The sequence below is a fragment of the Periophthalmus magnuspinnatus genome, chromosome 6 (genome assembly GCF_009829125.3).
Source record: "Periophthalmus magnuspinnatus isolate fPerMag1 chromosome 6, fPerMag1.2.pri, whole genome shotgun sequence".
Lineage (NCBI taxonomy): Eukaryota > Metazoa > Chordata > Actinopteri > Gobiiformes > Gobiidae > Periophthalmus > Periophthalmus magnuspinnatus.
In genome coordinates this window covers 25,238,754-25,250,546 of record NC_047131.1, presented here as the reverse complement: position 1 = coordinate 25,250,546, position 11,793 = coordinate 25,238,754, and the positions used below count along the sequence as shown (strand labels likewise).

General features: G+C 40.3%; 1 protein-coding gene across 1 annotated transcript; it reads left to right on the top strand.

Annotated features, from left to right (window-relative positions):
• The first annotated feature begins 543 nt into the window (after positions 1-543).
• On the top strand, positions 544-10,680 carry LOC117371794 (myosin heavy chain, fast skeletal muscle-like). The gene is made up of 41 exons (XM_033967464.2): positions 544-623; positions 756-799; positions 1,408-1,629; positions 1,723-1,866; positions 1,951-2,107; positions 2,215-2,242; positions 2,320-2,431; positions 2,517-2,609; positions 2,694-2,757; positions 2,830-2,928; positions 3,013-3,116; positions 3,193-3,331; positions 3,417-3,535; positions 3,622-3,771; positions 3,844-4,014; positions 4,092-4,392; positions 4,478-4,551; positions 4,635-4,722; positions 4,792-4,909; positions 4,988-5,111; positions 5,192-5,328; positions 5,431-5,686; positions 5,770-6,012; positions 6,096-6,272; positions 6,352-6,497; positions 6,572-6,662; positions 6,966-7,355; positions 7,430-7,556; positions 7,628-7,746; positions 7,820-8,016; positions 8,091-8,274; positions 8,361-8,526; positions 8,616-8,740; positions 8,832-9,140; positions 9,220-9,423; positions 9,527-9,652; positions 9,740-9,910; positions 10,002-10,106; positions 10,187-10,282; positions 10,368-10,499; positions 10,606-10,680. The coding sequence occupies exons 3-41, from the start codon at positions 1,423-1,425 to the stop codon at positions 10,624-10,626; spliced, it is 5,814 nt and encodes a 1,937-aa protein (XP_033823355.1). The 5' UTR covers positions 544-623; positions 756-799; positions 1,408-1,422; the 3' UTR covers positions 10,627-10,680.
• Positions 10,681-11,793: the final 1,113 nt, after the last annotated feature.

The following is an 11,793-nucleotide window of genomic DNA, read 5'->3' as shown; positions in this document are numbered from 1 at the left end:
TTCTGTGAGCTATCCCATTACAAAGTGTAAGAAGTCTCCTCCCAAATTTAGTGTATGCTTACATATGTCTGCAAGGCACGGCAGGAACGAAAGTATTGAAACATAAATGTATCGTTAAAACGAACCATAAAACAAACGAGTGTTGACAAATGAGCACACATTTCTTTGAACATAAATTTAACAAGCATCAGTTAAGCCTAAGCGCATCATCCTGCTTACAAACAAGAACACTGCTGACTCAAAAAAATGAAATGGATTTTTATCATAATTAAAGCTCTGCCTGAGATGTAAATGTTTTTAGTTTTTTTGTTGTTGTTGTTGTTGTTTTTTTTTTTTTTTTTTTACTTCATATTAAATGTAATATAACAGCATTAAGAATTTGTATCAAAAGTAAATGTAAGGAAAAAAATGGAAAAAAAAATAACTCTACACTACTCTACTACATCTATCTTCTAAATTTAGAAGAGGACAAATATTCCTCTTGTCACTGTACTCCTGTGCCTCACAAGCCTTATTTGGCATGTGGTCATATTTGAGCCGTGCTTTGTAAGCACACCAGACTGAATATAAGGAGTTCGAGAGGGCCCTCAGTGTGTGTGGCTGAAGAACTGTTCCTGCTTGTGGTAAGTCCAGCTCCTGCTTTAACTTGGAGATTTATTTTATTGCCATTTTTAATTAAGTAAATATATTATTTTACTATGTCAGGACTCTGCAAAATAGTTTATAACTAACTACTAATTTACTGTCTCCAACAGGCCTGGAGAATACAATATTCTTTTCATATAGATAAAAGTTTAAGGTAAGTAGAATTAATATTATTGACACTATAGACTTTCTTTTAAAAAATGTTTGCAACTTACACTGTAATTGGACATTTTTTGTCAGAGAGGAAATAGTGAAATAGAACTTAAGACTCTGAGATATTTTTGGATAAAATCTATATTGTTAACTTACCAACCAATTCCCTCAACTTTATTTCTAGAATAATTAAAAAAAAACACAGTCAACCAAAGTGCTGCACATTAATTATTTAGAACAAAAATTCACTAGAACACATAACAATCAACGACAAACAGTAAATATTAAGAACCAAGGAGCACACACACACCCACACACCCACACACACACACGCACACACGCACACACACACACACCCTACACATATATATATAAATGTTAAATAAAATGGTAGACATGCACATTTTTAAGCCAAGCTCTCAGATCTGGCACAGCAGCAATAATCCTTTGGACAGTCCATTTTACATAGTTGCTTTTGTTGTTTTGCTTTTGTTGTTCCAACATCCATAGTTAAATTTCTACACCAATATTTCCACACCAATTACAAACGAGTACAATTACAATTTTACTGATGTCAGCAACAATTGTGTACAAAAATGCATCTTGCAGAACTAAACCGCCACCATGAGTACGGACGCGGAGATGGCCATTTATGGCAAGGCTGCCATTTACCTCCGTAAACCAGAGAAGGAGAGAATTGAGGCTCAGAACAAGCCCTTTGATGCCAAGACTGCCTGCTATGTGGTTGATGCCAAGGAGCTGTACCTCAAGGCAACTATTCTCAAGAAGGATGCTGGCAAAGTCACCGTCAAGGTCTTGGGCACTGAGGACGTGAGTGTATTTTAAAAACCTTTTAAAATTATTTAAATGATGCACTCAACAACAGGAAAAATCTTATAATTATTGATACTCGATCTATCACAGGAGAGGACAGTTAAAGAAGATGAGGTCTCTCCCATGAACCCTCCTAAGTTCGACAAAATTGAGGACATGGCCATGATGACCCATCTCAATGAAGCCTCTGTGCTTTATAACCTCAAAGAGCGTTATGCAGCATGGATGATCTACGTAAGACACATTTTATTTACAGGGTTCTAACACATTAATTTAACTTTTTCTTAATGTAGTGTGTTTGTGTGTACATTTCTTCAGACCTACTCTGGGCTGTTCTGTGCCACTGTCAACCCCTACAAGTGGCTGCCAGTGTACGACCAGGAAGTTGTGACTGCCTACAGAGGCAAGAAGCGTATGGAGGCTCCACCCCACATCTTCTCTGTCTCTGACAACGCTTATCAGTTCATGCTTACTGGTATGCCCTATGTTGAGAAGAAAATTATTTATAATGTAATAATGTAATGTTAAATTTACATTCAAATGTATATTTATTAATACATATTTTGCTATATATTTTAACAGACAGGGAGAACCAGTCTGTCTTGATCACGTAAGTTCCTATTTTATTTCTGTGTTGATTATTAGTTAGCTTTACACATGATTCTTACAAGTCTTATTCATCTCCAGTGGAGAATCTGGTGCTGGAAAGACTGTGAACACCAAGCGTGTCATTCAGTACTTTGCAACAATCTCCGTTGGTGGAGATAAGAAGAAGGATGCTGCTCCAGGAAAGATGCAGGTTAGTTTGTTTTAATGTACTTAACACTAAATCAGGCCAAGTCTGAAATGTAAAAATAAAAATGCAACCATAATTTTCTCTACAGGGTTCCCTGGAGGACCAGATTATTGCAGCCAACCCTCTGCTGGAGGCCTATGGTAATGCCAAGACTGTGAGAAATGACAACTCCTCTCGTTTTGTAAGTATTCCAACATAAGAAAAAAATCTAGAAATGTTGCCTGAATATCTGTATAAACAATTTTTTTTACTTTTAACCAAATAGGGTAAATTCATCAGAATTCATTTCGGCACAACTGGCAAACTGGCTAGTGCTGACATTGAAACCTGTAAGTAGGATGTTGCTGTTATTTTGGGATGTAAATTATGAAGTGTTCTTCAAACAACCTTCCCATTTACAGATCTGCTGGAGAAGTCTAGAGTGACATTCCAGCTTCCCGATGAGAGAGGCTACCACATCTTCTACCAGATGATGACCAACCACAAGCCTGAGCTCATTGGTAGGTAGAAAATCCAGATGAAGCATTAATACTGTTTTTTTTTTTTTTTACAGGGGAAACTCAAAAAACTTTTTTGTTTTGCAGAAATGTCTCTCATCACAACCAACCCATACGACTTCCCCATGTGCAGCATGGGTCAAATCACTGTTGCTAGCATTGATGACAAAGTTGAGCTGGAAGCCACTGATGTAAGGGAATCACTAAGATTATACATATAAGAATTGCATATGTTGAGAATTAATCATGGAAACGTTTTGAAACCAGAATGCCATTGACATCCTGGGCTTCACCAATGAGGAGAAAATGAGCATCTACAAAATGACTGGTGCTGTCCTCCACCACGGTAACATGAAGTTCAAGCAGAAGCAGCGTGAGGAGCAGGCTGAGCCAGATGGCACAGAGGGTAAGAGAAACATTTGTCTGCTGAATTGGTGATTAAATACTGTTTTGTCATACACGATGAACACAACATATGGATACTTTTATAGATGCTGACAAGGTTGCTTACCTGCTGGGTCTGAACTCTGCTGATATGCTTAAGGCTTTGTGCTACCCCAGAGTCAAGGTCGGAAATGAGTACGTCACCAAGGGACAGACTGTGCCTCAGGTAAAGTGAACATTTTAATGGCAGTCAATGTTATAATGTTGTTAAAAAGAGTTGGCTAACAATAAGTTTCTCAATACTAACACTAGGTGTTGAATGCTGTCACTGCCCTGGCCAAGTCCATCTATGAGAGGATGTTCTTGTGGATGGTCATCCGTATCAACCAGATGTTGGACACCAAGCAACAGAGAAACTTCTTCATTGGTGTCTTGGACATTGCTGGATTTGAAATCTTTGATGTAAACTCAGATCTCAAATGTAAAACCATCTAATTAAGTGTGCGTGTTCATATGAAATGCTTGTTTTGACAGTTCAACAGCATGGAGCAGCTGTGCATTAACTTCACCAACGAGAAACTGCAACAGTTCTTTAACCACCACATGTTTGTCCTGGAGCAAGAGGAGTACAAGAAGGAGGGTATCATCTGGGAGTTTATCGACTTTGGTATGGACTTGGCTGCCTGCATTGAGCTGATTGAAAAGGTACGTTATTGGTTTTGAACAACAACAATTGGAAAGTTATTCAATTTCTAAATAAATTTTTCTTGACTTCACTCTAGCCCATGGGCATCTTCGCCATCCTTGAGGAGGAGTGCATGTTCCCCAAAGCTTCTGATACAACCTTCAAGAACAAGCTGTATGATCAGCATCTTGGCAAGAGCAGGGCATTTGAGAAGCCCAAACCAGCCAAGGGCAAGGCTGAAGCCCACTTCTCCCTGGTGCATTACGCTGGTACTGTGGACTACAACATCTCTGGCTGGCTGGACAAGAACAAGGACCCACTGAACGAGTCTGTTGTGCAGCTGTACCAGAAATCTTCAGTCAAACTTCTGTCTCATCTCTATCCTCCCGTTGTTGAGGGTAACTGTTATCTTGCACAAATTTTGATTAAGATTATTGGTATGTTTTTATTTACAGTCTTTTATATGGCATGTCCTATTAACAGAGGCCGGTGGCAAGGGAGGAAAGGGAGGCAAGAAGAAGGGTGGTTCTATGCAGACTGTGTCCTCACAGTTCAGGGTAAAAATTCACATAGAACATTAAAATTGAGGTTCATATGTTGGTTTATTTTTTGTTAAATTCTTCACATTTGGGGGTTTTAGGAGAACTTGGGCAAGCTGATGACTAACTTGAGAAGCACTCATCCTCACTTTGTGCGTTGCCTGATTCCCAATGAGTCCAAGACTCCAGGTATGTAGTGTAGTGCTATGGCAACTGTTTTTGTTATTATTTCCTGCTAATTATTTCTTTTTAACCCAGGTCTGATGGAGAACTTCCTGGTCATCCACCAGCTTAGGTGCAATGGTGTACTGGAGGGTATTAGAATCTGCAGAAAGGGTTTCCCTAGCAGAATCCTGTATGGTGACTTCAAACAGAGGTATCATTAAACTTTGTTAAAGTAAGAAAAATGTGTTCCTTTAAAACATATTAAACACGTCTTTCCTTCTCCAAAAAGATACAAGGTGCTGAACGCCAGTGTTATCCCCGAGGGTCAATTCATTGACAACAAGAAGGCATCTGAGAAGCTGCTAGGATCCATTGACGTTGATCATGATCAGTACAGATTTGGACACACCAAGGTAAGAAAATATAGTTTATAGTACCTTCAGTGGGACTGTTAGGTTGCAATGTAATCCAATGTTTTCACACTATGTTCTAGGTGTTCTTCAAGGCTGGTCTGCTGGGTACTCTTGAGGAGATGAGAGATGAAAAACTTGCAGCTCTGGTTACCATGACACAGGCTTTGTGCCGTGGATACCTGATGAGAAGGGAGTTTGTGAAGATGACTGAGAGAAGGCATGTTAAATATAATGACAGTGAAACATTTAAAAATGCTGCTAGTTGTTGTTGTTTTTTAATTTATTATTATTATTTTTTTTAACTTGTTGTATTTAACAGAGATGCCATCTATACCATCCAGTACAATGTCCGCTCATTCATGAATGTCAAACACTGGCCATGGATGAAGGTGTACTACAAGATCAAGCCCCTCCTGAAGAGTGCTGAAACTGAGAAGGAGCTTGCCCAGATGAAGGAGAACTATGAGAAGATGACCGCTGACTTGGCTGCTGCTCTGGCCAAGAAGAAGGAGCTTGAGGAGAAGATGGTATCTCTTCTGCAGGAGAAGAATGATCTGCAGCTCCAAGTGGCCTCTGTGAGTTTTCAAACAGACAGCTTCAAATGAGCATGTCCACCAATTGAAACAATACACTAAAAAACTACATTTTTGTACTTCAGGAATCTGAAAATCTGTCAGATGCTGAGGAGAGATGCGAGGGTCTCATCAAAAGCAAGATTCAGCTGGAAGCCAAACTGAAGGAGACAACTGAGAGACTGGAAGATGAAGAAGAGATCAATGCTGAGCTCACAGCCAAGAAAAGGAAGTTGGAGGATGAATGCTCTGAGCTCAAGAAGGATATTGATGATCTGGAGCTTACCTTGGCCAAAGTGGAGAAGGAGAAGCATGCCACTGAGAACAAGGTTTGACCAATTTATTCCACACATCACACTCATACTTGGTAAATGTATATCATTCCTTATCATGTGTTTTCAAAAACCAACAGGTGAAGAATCTGACTGAAGAGATGGCCTCTCAGGATGAGAGCATCGCCAAGCTGACTAAGGAGAAGAAAGCTCTCCAGGAGGCTCATCAGCAGACCCTGGATGATCTGCAGGCTGAGGAGGACAAAGTTAACACTCTTACAAAGTCCAAGACCAAGCTTGAGCAGCAAGTTGATGATGTATGTTTAAATCTACTAATCCAACCTGTTTTTTGGCAAAAAGCTTGAATAATGATTAAATTAAACTGCTCTTCCCCAGCTTGAAGGGTCTTTGGAGCAGGAGAAGAAGTTGCGCATGGACCTGGAGAGAGCCAAGAGAAAGCTGGAGGGTGACCTGAAACTGGCCCAGGAATCCATCATGGATCTTGAGAACGACAAGCAGCAGTCTGAGGAGAAACTGAAGAAGTAAGAATGAGTGCATATATTCTATTACTAAAATCAAATGTGATACAATGATTTTACTACTTCTTCACCCTCAGGAAAGACTTTGAGATCAGCCAGCTTCTCAGCAAGATTGAGGATGAGCAGTCTCTGGGAGCTCAGCTTCAGAAGAAGATTAAGGAACTTCAGGTAAGAATACCTTTCCAATGAAGTTATCACCAACATGGGGAGAAGGGGGTTAACTCGCTTCAAATATCATTAAACTCGCAAGCTAGTATTAGCCAACTCTTTTGCTGAAAACCAAAAATCTAAATTGGACCATGAACTTTTGTAATGATGACAGTCTCAAAAAAATATATTGTTTTAAAATAAATTTTGTATTTTTTCCTTGAGTTTTTAGACCATCTCCATATCTCTCTGTGTATCCTAATGCGTGCATTGTGTCATAACAGTTATAGAATAATTGTGAATTCTTTCATCTTCTCTTCATAGGCCCGTATTGAGGAGTTGGAGGAAGAGATTGAGGCTGAGCGTGCTGCCCGTGCCAAGGTTGAGAAGCAGAGAGCAGATCTGTCCAGGGAGCTTGAGGAGATCAGTGAGAGGCTGGAGGAGGCTGGCGGTGCCACTGCTGCTCAGATTGAGCTGAACAAGAAGCGTGAGGCTGAGTTCCAGAAGCTCCGTCGTGACCTTGAGGAGTCCACTCTGCAGCATGAAGCAACTGCCGCTGCTCTGCGCAAGAAGCAGGCTGACAGTGTTGCTGAGCTGGGAGAGCAGATTGATAACCTCCAGCGTGTCAAGCAAAAGCTTGAGAAGGAAAAGAGTGAATACAAGATGGAGATTGATGACCTCTCCAGCAACATGGAGGCTGTGGCTAAAGCTAAGGTGATGATTGTTTCTATGTGAACAAACATTATATCAAGGGAAATGCTCATACTAACTTGAAATTTAATTTTTAGGGAAATCTGGAAAAAATGTGCCGTACTCTTGAGGACCAACTTAGTGAACTGAAGACCAAGAATGATGAAAACATTCGTCAAATCAATGACCTGGGTGCCCAGAAAGCTCGCCTCCTCACAGAGAATGGTAAAATAAATCTCAGGTACCTAATTTGACTAGAGAATTATTCGTCTTTTAACCAATCTTTTACATCTAAGGTGAGTTTGGCCGCCAAATTGAGGAGAAGGAAGCCCTGGTCTCTCAGCTGACCAGAGGCAAACAGGCCTTCACACAGCAGATTGAGGAGCTCAAGAGGCAAATTGAAGAGGAGGTTAAGGTACGAAACTCAATAGTTATTTAAAACAAACAAATCGTATTACGAAGCATCATAACATTAAATGTTCCCATAGGCCAAGAACGCCCTTGCCCATGGACTCCAGTCAGCCCGTCATGACTGCGATCTGCTCAGGGAACAGTTTGAAGAGGAGCAGGAGGCCAAGGCTGAACTTCAGCGTGGCATGTCTAAGGCTAACAGCGAGGTGGCTCAGTGGAGAACCAAGTATGAAACTGATGCCATCCAGCGAACTGAGGAGCTTGAGGAAGCCAAGTGAGTTTAAAATCTGTGGCACAACACACCATTGTGGATTTGACATGTTTATTCATCATGTGTACTTTTTAAAGGAAAAAGCTTGCTCAGCGCCTCCAGGAGGCTGAGGAACAGATTGAAGCTGTCAACTCCAAGTGTGCTTCTCTGGAGAAGACCAAACAGAGGCTGCAGAGTGAGGTGGAGGATCTGATGATTGATGTGGAGAGGGCTAATGGTCTGGCTGCCAACCTTGACAAGAAGCAGAGGAACTTTGACAAGGTACACATTCTATTTTTGTATGATAAAATTGTCCATTGTTGTGATACTTTTACTCACCATCTGGATTTATAAATTATGAAATGTAGGTCTTGGCTGAATGGAAGCAGAAATTCGAGGAGGGTCAGGCAGAGCTTGAGGGAGCTCAGAAGGAGGCCCGCTCACTGGGAACTGAGCTTTTCAAGATGAAGAACTCCTATGAAGAAGCTCTTGACCAGCTGGAGACCATGAAGCGTGAAAACAAGAACTTGCAGCGTGAGTGTTTTTACCAATGTTTTACCATTGATACCTCATTTACATCTACAGTCTGGATTTTTACGACTGATCATTTTATTCCCCAATAGAGGAGATCTCTGACTTGACTGAGCAGATTGGTGAGACTGGCAAGAGCATCCATGAATTGGAGAAGGCCAAGAAGCAAGTTGAGACAGAGAAGGCAGAAATCCAGACTGCCCTTGAGGAAGCTGAGGTAAGAAAAATATAAATCACAAAAATTTATATCTAAACATGCAAACATATAGAAAGAGAAGTAATAAACTACTTTTTTTTAACATTTTCAGGGAACTCTTGAACATGAAGAGTCTAAGATCCTCCGTGTCCAGCTGGAGCTTAACCAGGTGAAGGGTGAGATTGACAGGAAGCTGGCAGAGAAAGATGAGGAAATTGAGCAGATTAAGAGGAACAGCCAGAGGGTCACTGATTCCATGCAAGGCACTCTGGACTCTGAGGTCAGAAGCAGAAATGATGCCCTCAGAATCAAGAAGAAGATGGAGGGAGACTTGAATGAGATGGAGATTCAGCTGAGCCATGCTAATCGCCAGGCATCTGAGTCCCAGAAACAGCTGAGAAATGTGCAGGCACAGCTCAAGGTACTGCCATTTGTTTCAGGTTTGCCATGTTGCTATAATCCACCTGCATTGACTTACATATACACTCTAATTCAATCAGGATGCCCAACTGCACCTTGATGATGCAGTCAGAGCTCAGGAAGACCTCAAAGAACAGGCTGCTATGGTTGAGCGCAGAAATGGCCTGATGGTGGCTGAAATTGAAGAACTCAGGGCTGCTCTGGAACAGACAGAGAGAGGTCGCAAAATCGCTGAGCAGGAGCTGGTTGATGCCAGCGAGCGCGTGGGACTTCTGCACTCTCAGGTACAATGACTCACAAATGATGTTTACACAAATGAATGATATTTTTACACTGATACACTGATTGTCATCTTGAGACTCATATGTTTTCGTTCTTGCTTTATAGAACACTAGCCTGCTGAACACCAAGAAGAAACTTGAGTCTGATCTGGTTCAGATCCAGAGTGAAGTTGATGACACTGTTCAGGAAGCAAGAAATGCTGAGGAGAAGGCCAAGAAGGCCATCACTGATGTAGGTTTTTCTTTGGCATTCTTTAGGGTCTGTGGCATCGTTTTTTTGATTTATACTCCAATTATTAAAACTTATTGTGTTTACTAGGCTGCCATGATGGCTGAGGAGCTGAAGAAGGAGCAGGACACCAGTGCTCATCTGGAGAGGATGAAGAAGAATCTGGAAGTTGCTGTCAAGGACCTGCAGCACCGTCTGGATGAGGCTGAGAATCTTGCCATGAAGGGTGGCAAGAAGCAGCTCCAGAAACTGGAGTCCAGGGTAAGACTAATACTGTGAAAACCAAATCAAAATGTTACTGCAAATCATATTTCAACAAAAATGTAAATATTATGAATCATACTTTCCAAAGGTGCGTGAGCTTGAGACAGAGGTTGAAAATGAACAGAGACGTGGAGCAGATGCTGTTAAGGGTGTCCGCAAATATGAGAGGAGAGTCAAGGAGCTCACCTACCAGGTTTGTAAGGAAAATGCAAACAACTATTTATTCATATATCATTTTATCCTAAAAACCTAACTATTGCATCTGTATTTAAGACTGAAGAGGACAAGAAGAACATCACCAGGCTCCAGGATCTGGTTGATAAGCTGCAGCTCAAGGTGAAGGCCTACAAGAGGCAGGCTGAGGAAGCGGTAAGTGCACAACATTTACTTTCATCACTTTATAAATATATATTTATGCAGCATTGCTAAATTATATTATAAACATGTTCTGCAGGAGGAGCAGGCCAATGTGCATCTGTCCAAGTGCAGAAAGGTTCAGCATGAGCTGGAGGAGGCTGAGGAGCGTGCCGACATTGCAGAGTCCCAGGTTAACAAGCTGAGAGCCAAGAGCCGTGACTCTGGCAAGGTAAATAATATGTTCATATTTTTGTATATTGTATGATTAACTCACACTGTAACTTTTATGATTAATGAATACAAATAAACTGCATCTGTTCATACTTCTCTTGCAGGGAAAAGAAGCAGCTGAGTAATGCTTTGCATTTACTGATATGACAATTGTTGCAATAAACCTTTAAAATCAGCTCTACATGGCCATCTGTCCTTTTTAATTGAGTTTTATGGAGATGTGTATTTATTTATTAGATGTTTTTTGGAAAAGGATCGTTGCATGCTGTACATTTTGACACCCCACTTGGTCATTAGCCAGAAAAAGATTGGCATTTACAATGCTGTGTTCAGCCTAAATCCAAACATGGGTTTGAAACTGCACGCAGTATCAGTATTAATGGCTTGGCATGAGTGTGAATAGCAGAGCCATGTGCCATATCTACTTACATGCTTTCTTTAATTTAAACAAGTTTAAATTAATTATGTTGTTTAATTGAAATTGAAATTGAAATTGGTTGAATTGAACACAGCGCTATAAATTATACATAACAGGTAACAGTAAATGATTATTGCAAAATTAATTAAGTATGTGGGAGTGTGTTAAGGTGATTATTATAATCAGTTAATTACTATATAATTTACTATATTACTAATTTCTGAATGTCCCTTCTGTCAAGATGAAATACAAGATGAGCTGTAAATACAAGCTCCCCACCTTATGTTGCAACACCAGTTGTCACTCACATACCATAAATGGCAAGGGTCCCACGTTTAACTTTTGCTTACTAGGCAAAGACCCTCCTGCCACAGGTCATTCCTCTCTTCAAAGAACGCACACAATTTTATTGAGGACACTATGTTACAGCCTATCTTTAATATGAACGTTTTGTAGCATTATTTGTGCAACTAAGCCAAGCACTGAATCAGGTTGAACACTAAAATTATTATATATCATTATATAAAACAGGGACACCAGTCATTTTATCTGACAACGATTATGCAATTTAAAAAATCTGAAAATTATATAAATGTACTTGGATGATTATTGAAACATTTGTTCAGCTGTGGGTCTAATGTCAAAAGCAGAACATTAAAGACATTCTATAATTACTGTCCTGTCTTGTTGATATTTTGTTAATAAAATATAGTCTGTTGAATCTTGCTGGCAGATTTTGTATGTGTTTTTTTTTTTAAGTCAACATATTGTGAAAACAAAGCTAAGAATGAACCAGTGTCTGATACAATTGTGCACCCTGCGGGGTGAGGTTGGATTTTTCCAACACAAGAATTATCATTTAGTTACCCACCAT